At 39.4% G+C, this 15,021-nt stretch overlaps 1 protein-coding gene across 5 annotated transcripts in view; it reads right to left on the bottom strand.

Moving 5' to 3' along the window:
• Positions 1 to 15,021, bottom strand: part of EXOC6 (exocyst complex component 6) — a 114,614-nt gene that overhangs the window by 37,700 nt on the left and 61,893 nt on the right. For 4 of the 5 annotated variants that reach the window (XR_009557616.1, XR_009557617.1, XM_060274852.1 and 1 more), the window contains exons 18-19: positions 13,459 to 13,638; positions 320 to 461 (exon numbers count right to left, since the gene is read on the bottom strand). Coding sequence is in view for 3 of the 5 variants with exons in the window: in XM_060274852.1 (XP_060130835.1) it covers positions 320 to 461; positions 13,459 to 13,638 (322 nt within the window). In the remaining 2 variants the exon portion in view is untranslated. Of the gene's footprint in view, positions 1 to 319; positions 462 to 7,419; positions 7,450 to 13,458; positions 13,639 to 15,021 lie in introns of all 5 variants that reach the window. The other variant, XM_060274851.1, reaches the window with a different exon arrangement.

Here is a 15,021-nt window from a genome sequence, read left to right as displayed (position 1 = left end):
TAGTGTAAATGTTGGTAAGGATTTTAAATGGTTTTAAAAGGTTACAAATCTATTATGTTACTCTCTCTTATTCCAATAAACTACTAGTCTTCTAGAATGTATCCAACCAATGTTGTGAATTTCAGATGAAGGGTGGCATACAAATTTAACAAACAAACAAACAACTCTTGAACCATTGCTTGAATAAACAGAAAGATCTCATTGATCCCCAGTTTCCACATTTATTTATTACAGTAATGCACATATAATGGATATTTACATCCTCCCGCTAAACAAGAATGACTGTCTCTTAACTTATAGCTCAGAATCTCATACTTACATTCACACTGTATGACATCTAAATTAAACTGCTGAATGGCTCCCATGCTAATTTGTTTTAAATCATTATCCAACAGCATCTGCATCAGGGAAGTTGACAGATGCTGGCAAGCTGACATACAAGCAGTCTGGGCCACTTTTCCCTATTAAAAAAAAAAGGCAAGAAGTTGTAAGAATAGGTAAGTAATGTTTTGTCAGAGTGGTCATTTTCTCCCAAATTTATAAAGCCCAAGAACAAACAGACAGTAAATGCTACATCTTCCTGTTGTACAGTAATATTTTAAAATTCTGTTTACGAATAGTAGCTTTATTTAGAATAGTATTTTCAGACGACAATGTTAACAAGTTATATACATTCAGCAACACACATCATAAAACAGGTTTACAGAAAACACTTGCCTTAACACTATTAAAATGGATTTCCTGGAATGCTACACGTTTCAAGCTAGACAATTCAAATATTCCCCTCTCTATCTATGCACCTATACGAATTCTAAAAATAATTAATCTATGAAGTCATATGCAATCCTCTGCTGTTCAAGTATACATACATGTTTCATGCTAAACATTTCTGCTCCAGTAATTATAGCATAAACTTCAGTGCCAGTGACAGAAAAGGCAGGTTAAACATGCCAACGCAACAGCTTATACACATTTCCAGAGAAGCAAGTCTCATTGATTCTAATGGAAATTATTTCTAAGTAAGTGACTGGATCAAAGCCCAGGTAGGAATTCTAATCTAATCAGAAGGAATAGTTAAAGAATTGTTTACAAAAGTTACTGCTAACATTTTAGGGCTCCTCCTCATTTCTAAATTAAATATGTTGGAAAGTATAAGATTTTGGTTTAATACTTTGGTAATTTGTGAGTTTAAACACTAGTGTGCTCGACACTGTAATCCCATGCATGTTTACTCAGAAGTAACTCCCCTGGGTTCAATCAGGTTTACTCTTAGGTAAGAATCAGTGGGTTGCATCTTAAGACTGCAATCCTACACATCTGGAAGTACGCCCTATTGAATAAAATAGGATTTACTTCTCTGGAAACATGCACAGAATTGTGCTGATGCCATTCCTAAATAAAGCATTAAATGCATTATATGTGCAGATCAGAAGTCCCCAGACTACGGCCCGGGGCCCAGATACGGCCCAATGGACTGATTTATCTGGCCCCCAGCGCCCCCCGCCACCTGCTGCTGCCGGCCACTCTTAGTGGTGTGGCATGGCGGCCCACTTCTGGGTCGCCGGGGGACCGGAAATAGCTTGTGTGCATGCGCACACACCATTTCCGGTGCACTTCCGGGTCGGAGGAGGCCCGTGCACATGCAAGCCATTTCTGGTTCTCCAACGACCCGAAAGTGTGCCGGAAATAGTGTGTGTGCAGGTGCATGGGCACTGGCCCGAAGTGCGGTAAGTCTGGGGACCCCTGGTCCAGAAATGGGCCATACTGAAGGTAACATCAGTAAGCCAAGAACAAACCATTGCATTTTTTTCACTAACAAACCACAGTAATAGGGGCATAGTTCACATGTAATGCTAATCATGGTTTATTAACAAAGGCTTACTTAAACCATGGTTTGATGTTACATGCAAACCAGGCCTATATCTTGTTGCATACCAAACATACTGATTCAAAAGGAAAGAAATGACTTTGATTTTATATAGACAGGTTCATTCTAGATTAGAACTATGACTTAAAAGTTTAACTTGGGGCAGATAACCTACTTAGCATCTGTATGTGTTCAGCTACCTTTAGAACCAAACAGACAGAAAAAGACTCAATTTTGAAAATTCTCCTATTTTTGGTTTGTATTTATTATTACTGGATACTAAAGTATATGTTCCGTTCATGGTCCACGACACATCCTCTTTGGTGGGCATTTAAAAACTGAAAGCTTTTATGAAACTAACATTTGACAGGTACAAACCAAGTGTCAACAGAAAAAGAAATAAATGAACACACACCAGAACATGCTTGAAATGTCTGAAACCCAGCAGTGACCAGACTGGGGGACATGCAGTTCTAATTCCCCAAAATGGAACAATATCAATATGAATGGGGGGAAAGGAGAGAATTGGGGCGGGGAGGAGGAGAGAAGAATCAATGGGCTTAATTCAATTATGATGTAGCTGATTTAAAATACTTGATGGAAATATCATTTGGATTTAATGGAGCAACTGCATTTTGATTTAATGCAGCACCCCATCAAATCAGCTCCATGTCCTATTTTACATAATTTTTTTTGATGCCACTGTTATATAGTAACAGTAAGCATATTAATGAAGTTATCAAAAACCACAACATCCAATTAAATCCAAAATGCAATTATATTATGGACCATATTGTTATACAAATATTCCATTTCACATTTCTCACCAAACCTAGGCATTCAGTTGTTTAAAATTGGTTACAATAGTAATGGAGCACAAGGTAATGGTTACAATACACAGCATGATAATTTATGCGGCTTTTTAAGAGTTAGGTTTCATACAAATACATTAAATGTTTGTTATAATGGTAGACAAATGCTAACCCCCTAAAATGAATTTTTAAAATTGCTTTCAACTATGCACTCGGACTACAGGCTTATTGCTCTCGTGGCACAGTAAACAAAAAACAAAAAGCAGAAGAGGGAAAAGGAGCATGTTATAACCACTTGAGATCATGTAGGTTTTCATTTTGGACCAAGATAAAGAAGCCAAGTCTAAACATTTTAACTTTTAACGGTAAGTCATAGGCACCTGAATCTGTTTTTTACTGCTCAGTTTACCAGTAACTTTTAAATTGTTGTAAGTATACAGGTCTTCCAAATTGAAAATGCACAAAACTGGCAAATGTGGGTAGGTTAAAATGTGATATTTGTTCAAATTCATCTTGAGCGGCAAGTGAGCTCATGTCTCTAGACTTAACAGGGCAGTTTGAAGCATCTTTTGTTACCCAACGCTTTCAATTTCTTACATGTAAGAAACTATAACATCATTGCATTGATTCTGAATGAATGTTCATCATGGGCCTTCAAAATCATCCTTAATAATCAGCATTGGATCCCTGTTTGATGCTGTTACATCCATTATGTATATTTAGCTTAAGGGAGGGAAACGGTTTTGTTTGGGTTCCCTACAATTACTGCTACCCAACAACTACTAACACCTTTGTCCTTATTCATCAATTACAGCTATCCATATTTTGTATACCACCACGGCAAAGTTCAAGAAATAAGTATTCTCTTACATTAAAAAAGAAACCACCAATAACACCTGCTAGAAGATAGGACACCTTCAGCTTACCCACCCGTCACATTTGCTGAAATACAAGTTTGGGAGAAAAAGAAAACCCTTAGACAAACGTCTTATATTTCAAAGGAACTTGTAAAAGAGAATCTGCTGACATGTTAAATCCTTTCTGTAGTGTCCGAAAGCTTTTCTCTTAAGAACAATTGCTGTAAAGAGACATTTGGCTCCTAGGAAATTCCCCAAGGGTCGGCCATATGCATCCTTCTTGCATGGCACCTTCACGGTGCTGCTTTCTAGAGTCATAGCTAGCTGTCTCAAAAGCAGCTTTCATCATTCAGTAGTGTGTCAGTCAATATGATTTATGGACTGCATTCAACAAAGTCAAAGCATATAGGATGAGAAATATGACTACAATCTGCTAATTTGTTTTGTATTGAGCCACTTAAGAGTCAAAGACCCGATGTCAGACTGAGACCGGCAACACAATTAACCAGCCGGTGACAGATTCATCCATCCTCCCTGCCAGGCTATGCCAATCAAGGACAGCATGAGACGACATTTGGAAGAATCAGTAAGAAACTCCATTCTCTAAGTAGCCTACGTGGGCTTTTGATTGACAGTTTTTGAATATAGCTCGTGGAGCGCCACCACCCTTTATCCAATAGCTCCTCGCTGCAAGCTGTGAAATAAGGCTTTTACTGCCAATCAAGGGAACAATAAAACACAATCCACAATCCCCCCAAGAAAACAGGGAACAACAAGACTTGTCTGTTACATCTGAAAGTCTAGCTTTATAATTAGTTTAACAACATTAAATCACACATTAAGCAGAAGCTTTTTTAAATGGATCAAATCTAAAGGGTAACTCACATATTTAAGAATGCTAAATCAAGTATTCTCCTGATAGCAAGAATCAAATCTTCCTGTTGATCTAATAGCAGCACTAAATTACCCCTTCTCATAAAAATATCAACAACAACAACAATCATAATAATAGGTGTGTTTACAACTGTGTCTCTTAAAAACTGATCAAAAAGGTATGCTGGGAATATTTGCAATTTCTATAACACAGAAGCAATTGATCAAGATAGTCTAACGTCCACATGGCAATAGCTGCTAAAAAGTAATTGGGATGCTTTATACGAGCACATCATAGGCAAATATGCTAGCAGCTTTTTAGGATCACGGTACATGATTGTGATCTTAAAACAAAGGTTTGAATTCTGTGATAATGGTTTATGAATATATGTTAAGAACATAAAGACTCTTGGAAAGGCTTAGTTATCAGACAAACTTTAACCATTTTCATTCCATCAACATCTAATTTTGCCAGTGATAATTTTTCATATAATCGTTGAGGGGAAAACAGCATATCCCACATTTCCCCCCCCCCCAGAATATTCAAAGTCTGTTTTAGACCACACAAGAACTGGATTATGATAACTCAGTTGTTCACCTCATTTGTGTTGCCTCCGCCATTGCCAACAGTTAAATTAAAGCATCTCCAAATGTTTATTTCTGAGGATCTCCAAGGTGAAAGCAAACACATAACAGCAAAATCCTTAGCAGAGCCAGGGCAAGCCAAATGGCTCACAACAGCTGGTAACAACTCTGAAAAGATAAGGCCAATTACGGTAGCTCTAAGTTTAACTTGAGAAAATGGATAAGGCTGCTAGGAAATCAGTTGGAGATCAGTTTCTAACTCTGGCATATCAACTTCCTCTGCAATGTTGGGCAAACCACCCAATTTCTTTTTTCCTATTAGGAAAAATTATAAACAAACAATCTAATAATACTTTCCCATTCTTCATTGTTAGGAGTATTTGCAGACTCTCCTCATCTGAAACCCTGTAGAGCAGGCATCCCCAAACTCGGCCCTCCAGATGTTTTGGGTCTACAATTGCCATTACTGTATCCCTGACCACTGGTCCTGTTAGCTAGGGATGATGGGAGTTGTAGTCCCAAAACATCTGGAGGGCCGAGTTTGGAGATGTATGCTGTGAAGACACTGCAAGTCAATGTAGTTCTGAGCTAGGTAGACCAGTGGCTTGATGCAGTACAAAGCAATTCCCTATGTTCATAACTATCACCAGTACACCTGGAAGGTAGTTGTAAGTAAGCCTGGACTTCATCCATACATTAATCCTGTTGCATGTGATGATGGACACTGTAGTTCATGACAGCTTATGCTGTAATGCCTTTCTGTAGTCTATAAGGTGAAAGAAAACTCGTTTTCATTGCAACAGACTAACATGACTACATCACTGGTAAACATCCATCCCCTCAGTGCCTCTCTCTGCTGTTTTAGAGATGGGTCTCAATATCCAGGAAATACATTAGCGTCAGAGGGCATTTTTCCAGTTGTCCTCTCTAAGCAAGTTACGACACACACTGCATTCTTTCTACATGTTTAAAATGTACAGAAATTAGAACATGAGCAGGGAGTGGGGAGGAACAGATTCGCATAAACAACTGAATAAAATCTGAATCAAACAAAAGAAGCAACGACTTAGAAGCACACGTTTTCAACTAGATTGAAGATCATGAATGGTAAGAATTATCAATACATGACTGAAGGATAAATATTCCGCTGAGCTGGATATAAGGTTTCAAATTATACTCCACATACCAATATGCTATTTTAAAGAGAGACAACCAAACACAGCTTTGCAACATGCTTTAATGGTGAATATGCATTGAAATAAAATACATGTGTATGCTTCAAGCAAGTGAAGCTTTGTGATGTACAACTGGGATTTGCTCATGTTATAGTTTTCATGCATGAAGCAGCCCTGACCAGCAAATGAAATATTGTGTTATCTAGAGATAACTGGAGAAGGCATGGCTGCCATATGGTAGCCATTTGGGGGACTGCTTTGCACTTAGGACATCAGAATTCCTTATGGCTGCCATCGTGACCGTCAGCCAGAATTACCTTTCATGTTATCAATACTTCCATGAGCTTTTTACCCCTGGCATTATCTGAAACAATATCTTTAAGCATTTTTATCTTCCTCTAAATTTGTCTTCAGAAAGTCATATATCAAAGTGGAAGGTGATGTGGAATGAGTTGACCCTTTGAAACTATTTATGCTTATAGCACAACACGCGTGGAACTAACATGATCATCATATCTCATTTGTTGCATACTTTTTCTACTGAAGTGTTGATGCAAAATCATTATAAAGTGGGGAAAGTGTCCTGTGGGTAAATGAGTAGAACACAATTCTGCACCAGCATTTTTTAAAAAAAATAATAAAGGAGGAAGCTTTCCAATCGCTAGCAAGTCTGAAAGTAGCAGTTATTCATTATAATGCAAATATTTATGTTGGGCCAAAGTAAACTACTCAAAATGAGTCGGTGACCTGAAAATAATTGGGGCATGAATCTTTTAAAGCAATCCATCATCTTTTAAGAAATACATTTGGGTGCAGACATTCTCCTCACTTCAAAAAGTGTGTTTTTGAAAGAGACTGTCTAAAACTTTCACCAGCTCTTTATTCTCAGCCACTATCTAGCCATTTTAACCTTATTTCGTATGCACATCCCCATAGCTGCATTCTGACACCTGACCTCACATCCAAGAGGTCTTATGGTCTCCTTTGAATGATCTCATTTCAGATGCAACACATGCCCTATCATGTTTCTATGAGGCTTTAAAAGGTTCCTTCTGCCTTGATGTCCAAAAACCAAGGTTAGTCTTCAACTTGGATTCTGCATGCAACTACACAATTTAGTATAGAGTCAGATTGGTGTAAATAGAGGGGTTTTAAATAAAGTCACCCAGAATTGAAGCAATAAGCCTGCAGGCAGTTCATAGTTTAAGTTTTCCATGTGCATGCTTTTTCTTCAGCTTGCATCTACTTACCGACATAGCTGCATGGTCATTGTTGTTATTCTGAGAAGGAAACCAGTAAGGCAATCAAAACAAAACAAAAAATAAAAGTGCACTGTCAACATTAAATTGCATTTGGTAGCAGTCAGAGGGGGTAGGGGAGGGCTCTTGAGAAAATAAGTAATGTCTGCCAATAGGCTTTCTTTCCTGAAGATGGGAATGGTTCAAAATTATTATTCGAGATTGATCTGCCATGCTTTAGCCAAATTAGTCTTCTGTTTGCAGCTGTAAGAGCCAAATAGACACAATTTTTAATTGATATTCTGAAAGTGTAATGAATTAATACACAGCACTGTGCTAGAAGCCAGAGAAATAAAAATATCCTGCATAAGCAGTATTTTCCGGCAGACAGGCTGGATAGATTTTGTTTCAAGTGTTATTTGAAGGGCTTTGGGAACATATAATCCAAAACTCCTTGGATTAATCCAAATCTCTGCAGATGGTCCACTACTATGTACTGGGGCTTCTGGGATGCCCTTTTATAGCAACAGCAGATCCCTGTAACACCCCCCCCCCCGCCCCAGAAAAAAATTTGTTCTCCAAGATCAGAGCTTCTCCAGAACAGGATCCCTTGAGTCATGAGAAGCCACTGACAGAAGGAAGCGTCACCCCTTGTCTGTGTGAATGGAAAAGTGCTTTCAGCTCATACATGGGGGGGGGGAGTTGCATCACAGCCATCATCAATCTGTTATTTTCCTACTTTCCTAAAAATACATGTAAGGAATAGTAACAGACAGTATTTAAAAATAAATACATCCATCCATTGAAGGGATCAGAAACATAAAAAGGCTTGTTTTCAGTACAAATACCAAAAAAACCACCTGCCTTAAAAACAACAACAATGCTGTTGCTATCAAGTGGCAACACAGACAAATATACAAACACACTTTCAGGGAAACAAAGCTCAAGAAACATATCTAGCAACCAGATGACACCACAGCAGCTACAAGCAATAAGGATAATTGTGCAGGTATCTCATAGCAAAGACAAGATACCGTAGCTTTATTGTGGGCTGCAGATGTACTTTATAGTTAAACGCTATGAGGCTGGAGTCAGAGTTGTGCTCAGTGGTGTTCCATTCATTCTGCAGGAAGAGGATCGGGAGACAAACTTCACCTAGTCTTCCTTTCCTTTGCAGCCTCCAGAGCAGTGTGAGAGATGGAATAGGGAGCCACAATGGGAAGGAGGGACCAGCAAAAGATCACCTGCCTAGCTTCCTCAGGCAGAAAGCCTCCACTCCAGGCACTCATGTGCCCGGAGAAACCTCTCCTGGTGTGCATGGAATTCACTCCCTTGACCGAAATTAGCCTCAAAAGAAGCATTAAGTTGATGTGTACTTCATTGCAGTGGATCTGTGTGTGGTGCCAACCACAGTTTCTCTAGTTTCCAAAAAAGTTGGTGGCTCCTATTCTACTCTACTGGATCTCAGTGCCTTCCATATATGGAAGGAGCATTTCCATCCACAGACTAGCTAAACTGGATCAAATCCATTCATTGTATGTGAAAAGGTGCTAAGATATTAAGAAACTGACCAAGCTACACACTTATGACTAAAAGGCTTTCACAGGCAAGTGTAAAACACACACACCTTACATTGCTGCCTCTACATTAGTGTAAATGTTTTTATCCCTGAAGTCCATAAAAAAGGCTGATCACCGAAGAATTGATGCTTTTGAATTATGGTGCTGGAGGAAACTCTTGAGAGTCCCATGGACTGCACGAAGATCAAACCTATCCATTCTGAAGGAAATGAGCCCTGAGTGCTCACTGGAAGGACAGATCCTGAAGCTGAGGCTCCAATACTCCGGCCACCTCATGAGAAGAGAAGACTCCCTGGAAAAGACCCTGATGTTGAGAAAGATTGAGGGCACTAAGAGAAGGGGATGACAGAAGATGAGATGTTGGACAGTGAATTCTCGAAGCTACCAACGTGAGTCTGACCAAACTGCGGGAGGCAATGGAAGACGGGAGTGCCTGGCGTGCTCTGGTTCATAGGGTCACGAAGAGTCGGACACTACTAAATTATTAAACAACAACAATCCCTGAAGTCAAAAGTAAATAAGTGACACTTGCTTGAAAAATGATATTATAGAAATGCTGGAGAAAGATTCCTCTGGAATCTGTTGTCCAATGAGACCATGTCAGGTCACTTCATGACAATGCTTCTGGTCGTGTTCTATAGCAAAGAAGTAGCCAGGCACAAGTCAAAGAGCATGGCTGCATAATGCATTGTGTTCACTAAGGACACTAAAAACTCGTTACTACTACAACCCTACAGAAGTGGCATATATATGGGGAGATTTCCCCTACAGCCATGTGGCCTAGGAACTCACAGTCTGATCCTAGAAACACACTTGCTTCAAGTGTCAATGAGCATAGTATTTAATAGTTTAAGATACATTTCCCTACTGAATAAGTGGGGAACGTCCACTCCATGGGCTAAATTAGGCCTGCCAGGCCTCTCAATTTGGCCTGCAAGTCCATTTCCCCCATGCCAAGCCTACCTGTCACTCATCTGATGGCATATGATGTCGGGTGCAGGACAGTAAAGGAACAATTGGGAATCCTAGAAAATACTCCCAAATTGTACTTGAGCAGCTTACATTCACAGCTGTTGAAAATTGGCATTAAATGCAAAGCCAGGCTGCTTTTAGGATAAATCAGACACACTGAGAAGCTACCAATTGGAACAACAAAGTTTGGCCACTCCTGCACTAAGACAAAGCCACCTTTATCTCTCCAATAACCTTCTTGATAACAACCTACTAATCCCACTTTCCAGATTAGGAGGCAAAGGGCACTTGTAGACCCTGGAGAGTCATGGACAGTCACAGGTGGACTAGATGGACCAATTATCTGATTCAGCTAGGGCAACATCATATGGTCACTCTGTCTCTCAGCAATAAAAGAAGCTTTTCCCCTACCTACAACTACCTGGGAAGTGCAGAGCATGGCGTGGATGCTGCCTACAAACTTGGCTTCTATCAGCATCTCTGCAGGAGGGTGTTTTTGTTTGCTTGCTTTTTGGAGGGGAGGAGAAGGTTTTTTCTAAAGGCAACTTCCCCCCACCCCCATCAACGCCCAAACAAAAACTTTTCAAGAGATATAGATTGGCCCCCACCCCTCTGTACACACACAGCTGCTTCAGATGTAAAACTTGCCAGTCACCTAGGTCTTTTCAGTGTCCTTATAGGCATTTTAAGATCTTCTTTCTTTTTACGCTCTGGTGCACTAATGTATGTTTTCCTGCTATAGGTTTGCATTTATTTATTTATTTATTTATTTATTTATTTATTTATTTGGTTTCCTAATGCAGTCGATTTCTCACTGTATGATTTTTAGAGCTCTCCCTGTTTTCATGGATTTAAACTTCTATTGTTAGCCGCCAGAAGACACTGTTCATTGGGCAGTATACAAATGATGTTGTAAGTAAAATTTCCTTTGCTTGCCAACCAAATGTCAAGACCTTCAACTAAGGCTTCTCATTGATCTAGTCAGCCAAGCCTTTCCATGAATTGAAATCCTGCTTCTCTCCGAACCAAGTCTTGCTACCCCCATCTTTTCAAGAAGGCAACCCTCCTTCATACCTTCAGTATGGTATGCCAGTCCAGAATACATCTGGAAACTCCCTGCAAATTGAAGATCAGCACAGCAGGCAAAGGCCTGGAACAGAACTGTGAATCCTCATGAGATAGCTTCCTTAACACAGGAAAGATTCATCAGCAATGTGATGTAAAGTGACTGTCTATAATCTTGCTGCAAGTGAAGATCCAGGCAAGGCCTGCCAAATAATTCTCAGAAGGAACTGTCCAGCATCCATCTCCTCCTTCTCAACTGCCCTTGTTGCTCTCAATCCTTCCTAAAGTGCATTGAGCTACAACCTGATATTTGACATACTGACTTCTCTTCCATTGCACAACATCTGCAGGCTGGCCATGGCTGAATATGTGTCAGTAAACATCTGGAGAAAGCCAACTAGTGGAAAACTCTTAGTACAAACATGGCCATGGTGAATCACATTGGTTAAATGTATCAAGTCTAGTCTCTGTCACTTGCCAATGCAGCTAAACACAAGCCACCGAGGAAATCTAACATGTGTGCCCTGTGCCAGAGCATAGCACAGAATTATAGATTTCGAATGAATCTCAGAAGTTTTCCAGCTTAACTTCTTCGATTCAGTACCGTCTAGACATAGTACAAAACACTCTCACACTAAACAAGAAAACAAGTTGTACTGGACGGGATGGATCACAGAGACCAGACATAATTTTTATTCTTGAAGCCCTCCTGTAATATAAGGAGTCTATTGCCTTCAATGAAATAAAATTTAAGTAGAACTCAAGCAGGTTAACTTATATTTATTTTCATAAATATAACCAGGCAATTAATAAGCAGCCAAAATAACAACTAGAACATAAAATAGACAATGACCACATACTCGAAGCAAAGGAATATTTGACTTGATAACAACAGTTTACATACTACTTATATTTTAGGGGGGGACTCAAAGTGGTTTTCAACATTGTTTAAAACATTTTCAAAAAAAATCTAGTCTGAGTACAATTTAAAAAACAAAATAAATGCTTGAGAGAAAAAGTTTAAAATCTTCTATATAAAACCTGTGTTGGGGTGTTACAGTCGTTTCACGCCATATTTCCCAAAAGCTCTGTAAACACTAAACACTTTCCTGTTGTAGCAACGTAGGCAATGGAAGAACAAAATGTAGAAAACGTTATTGTGTGCAAACGTCCATTTTTAAAAGAACTTAAAAACCATTCACAATATGGGAGATTGTGCTGGTTTTATGCTATCCTATAGTTTATTTTATTTGTATATACTGTCGGACACCACCTTGATACTTTATATGAGGGAGCAGCAGATTAATATTTTTATTAACAAAAAACTCACCCCACAGCAAGTTATTATAAACCTCAAATCGACAGATTTATAGAAAAGCAGTCAATGTTTATGAACTTCTGGAACGAGAATTTTCATAACATGCAGTGTTTTCCCCCAATGCTGTAAGGAATTATTTTTGGTTCTCTTATCTTCTAGCAATTATATGTGAATAAGCTTTATTTCACCACTGTTGTGGATTGAAATGAAACATAGCAGGGTTGCAGTTTCATTGTTAGCTGTGGCATAGAATAATGTTGGCATTATTAACATTAGCCAGGGCTCTTTAAAAAAAAAAAGCAAAAAAGAAGGCAGGATTTGAATCTCATTTGCAAATTCCGGATAAAGCAAATTCTGGTTAGTGCCAATGCAGATGAAACACTAAAGGTAAAGGTAAAGGGATCCCTGACCGTTAGGTCCAGTCACGGACGACTCTGGAGTTGCGGTGCTCATCTCACTTTACTGGCCCAGGGGGCCAGTGTACAGCTTCCAGGTCATGTGGCCGGCATGACAAAGCCGCTTCTGGCAAACCAGAGCAGCGTATAGAAACACCGTTTACCTTCCCGCAGGTTGGCAGGAGCTGGGACCGAACAATGGGAGCTCACCCCGTTGCGGGGATTCGAACCGCTGACCTTCTGATCGGCAAGCCCTAGGCTCTGTGGTTTAGACCACAGCATCACCCGCGTCCCTGTACAGCATGGTTAATTCTGACAAGGGAAAGGAGGGAGTGGACCAACTTTTGGTTAGAAGATCAGAGTGGCCCTGCTAAGATGAAAGCAAACCACAACAAGCCTTGGGTTTGCACTTTACCTGTAAACAGATTGTGTGTTTAATTATGATTAATTGCAAATAGAAAGCAGAAACTTCTGGTACTCTCCAGCGGCCAGACCAGAGAAGGGCTTGGGTGGGGAATGCATAATCCTAGGACTAAGCAAAACCCAATCCTGCAATGCTAAACTCTTTTTATCCAGCATTCTGTCCAAATGCAGCCCATTTCTAAACTGGGTCTATCTGTGATCAAAGCGGGTTTGATACAGGTCACAGGGGTTATTGTTTCTTCCCTTAGGTGCTGTATTACAAATAAAACCTGCAATTACTTGCAATTTGTATACTTACAGGCAAGTGAGTGAAAACCTGAAAGGTGCTCCTCAAGAAATTAATAAGATCCATTAAATAGCCACTGGCTCTCCCATCTGGCTCACTCATTGTCCAATCATAGTCAGCAAGCTGGATGAATTCATCAATCTTTTGGTTAAGTTTGGTATAAATTTCTCCTTCAGCAGCATGTCTCGCATCCTGGGCAGTGGGGAACAACAGAAGTATGCTGAAGTTTTAGTATCCTAGAGGTAGTTTCTTCAAACGTAGCAAATGAGGGTCAAGAAGTGAGGGGGTGGGGATTCAATCATTGTTATTGTAATCCAAATCTATCTATATATGGAATCCACTGTTTTATTTTTCTGTTCACAGCATAGAGACATGCTATCTCTCTGCTGTGAACAGAAAAATAAAACAGGCAACTCAAGGAGCAACAAACGTTTAAAAAAATGTGCCATCGTTTCATATACAAATGTTACATTAATACAAATTACTAATATATAGAGACTGATTTAGGTTTTTTCTTCTGACACACTTCCCTTCTCAGCCTACTTGCTCTCAGCCAGGACTCTACGTATGCACTTTGCTTCCCACACCCAGGGCACAAACAAACTCACGGTTTTCGAGGAAAGTGCTTTTGCAGCCTGATTTTCCCTGGGTATCCGGATGGCTACTGTGGGATTAGGATGCTGCATTAGGGGGGCCGAATCCAGCAGAGCTCTCCTTACGTTTAATTTGATTAAACTGACAAACTTTGTGAGAGGATGTAATTGTTTCATGTTTTTAATGTTTTGGAATGATAAACTGCAAATAATACACACAACTGTATATTCTTATTGGTAAGGATGTATTTTAGATTAAACCTGGATTGCTATAGTTATTTATGTAGAGCATCTAGACACTTCACTAATATTTTTTTTAAAAAAGACACTGGAAACCGAAAAATTTAAAATCTATGAACCTTCTGCTGTAAGAAGTCACAGAACACTATTTTGTATAAGGTGTATCATTAAAAAAACACAGAATGGCAAGAGAGAAATCCAAGTTATTATTTTTTAAAAATATATAAAGACTGATACAATTTGCCTCCAGGAGATGCAGTTAACAAGAGCAGAGGATAGCTAGGCTGATGAGATGTATTCAGCTTCCCATAAGAAGGAACACAAGGATTAATAAAAAAAGGATTTTCCATCACAAGTTAAGCGTATGCATTGGTGTGATTCTCTGGGGTAAAAATAATACATTTTTAGTAATATAGAGATCAGGAGGTGGGGGGGAAGAATCTACAAAGGGGTATGCTTTTTTAACCTGGCTGGGCTTTGTTTGCAATTAATTTTGGATTTTTGTTTTGTTTTGTTCCAGGAGCTTAGATGCTTCAAATGACAGTCACAGCATGGTCCCACAGACAATTGGATAATGTGCATATAGCTTGATATAGAGGCCCTTCAATAATACTTCTACTTAATCCCAGAGTGAAAATAGAAAGAAATAAGAGGTAAAGCCAAAGCACAGAAGACTGGCTGGTACATTCCTTTCTTGAGTATACACAAGTTGCAGCATACACATATAGGTAGCAAAATGTGA

This window comes from Zootoca vivipara, chromosome 5, assembly GCF_963506605.1.
Source record: "Zootoca vivipara chromosome 5, rZooViv1.1, whole genome shotgun sequence".
NCBI lineage: Eukaryota > Metazoa > Chordata > Lepidosauria > Squamata > Lacertidae > Zootoca > Zootoca vivipara.
The sequence above is the reverse complement of the archived record's forward strand: the minus strand, read 5'-3'. Positions and strand labels throughout refer to the sequence as shown.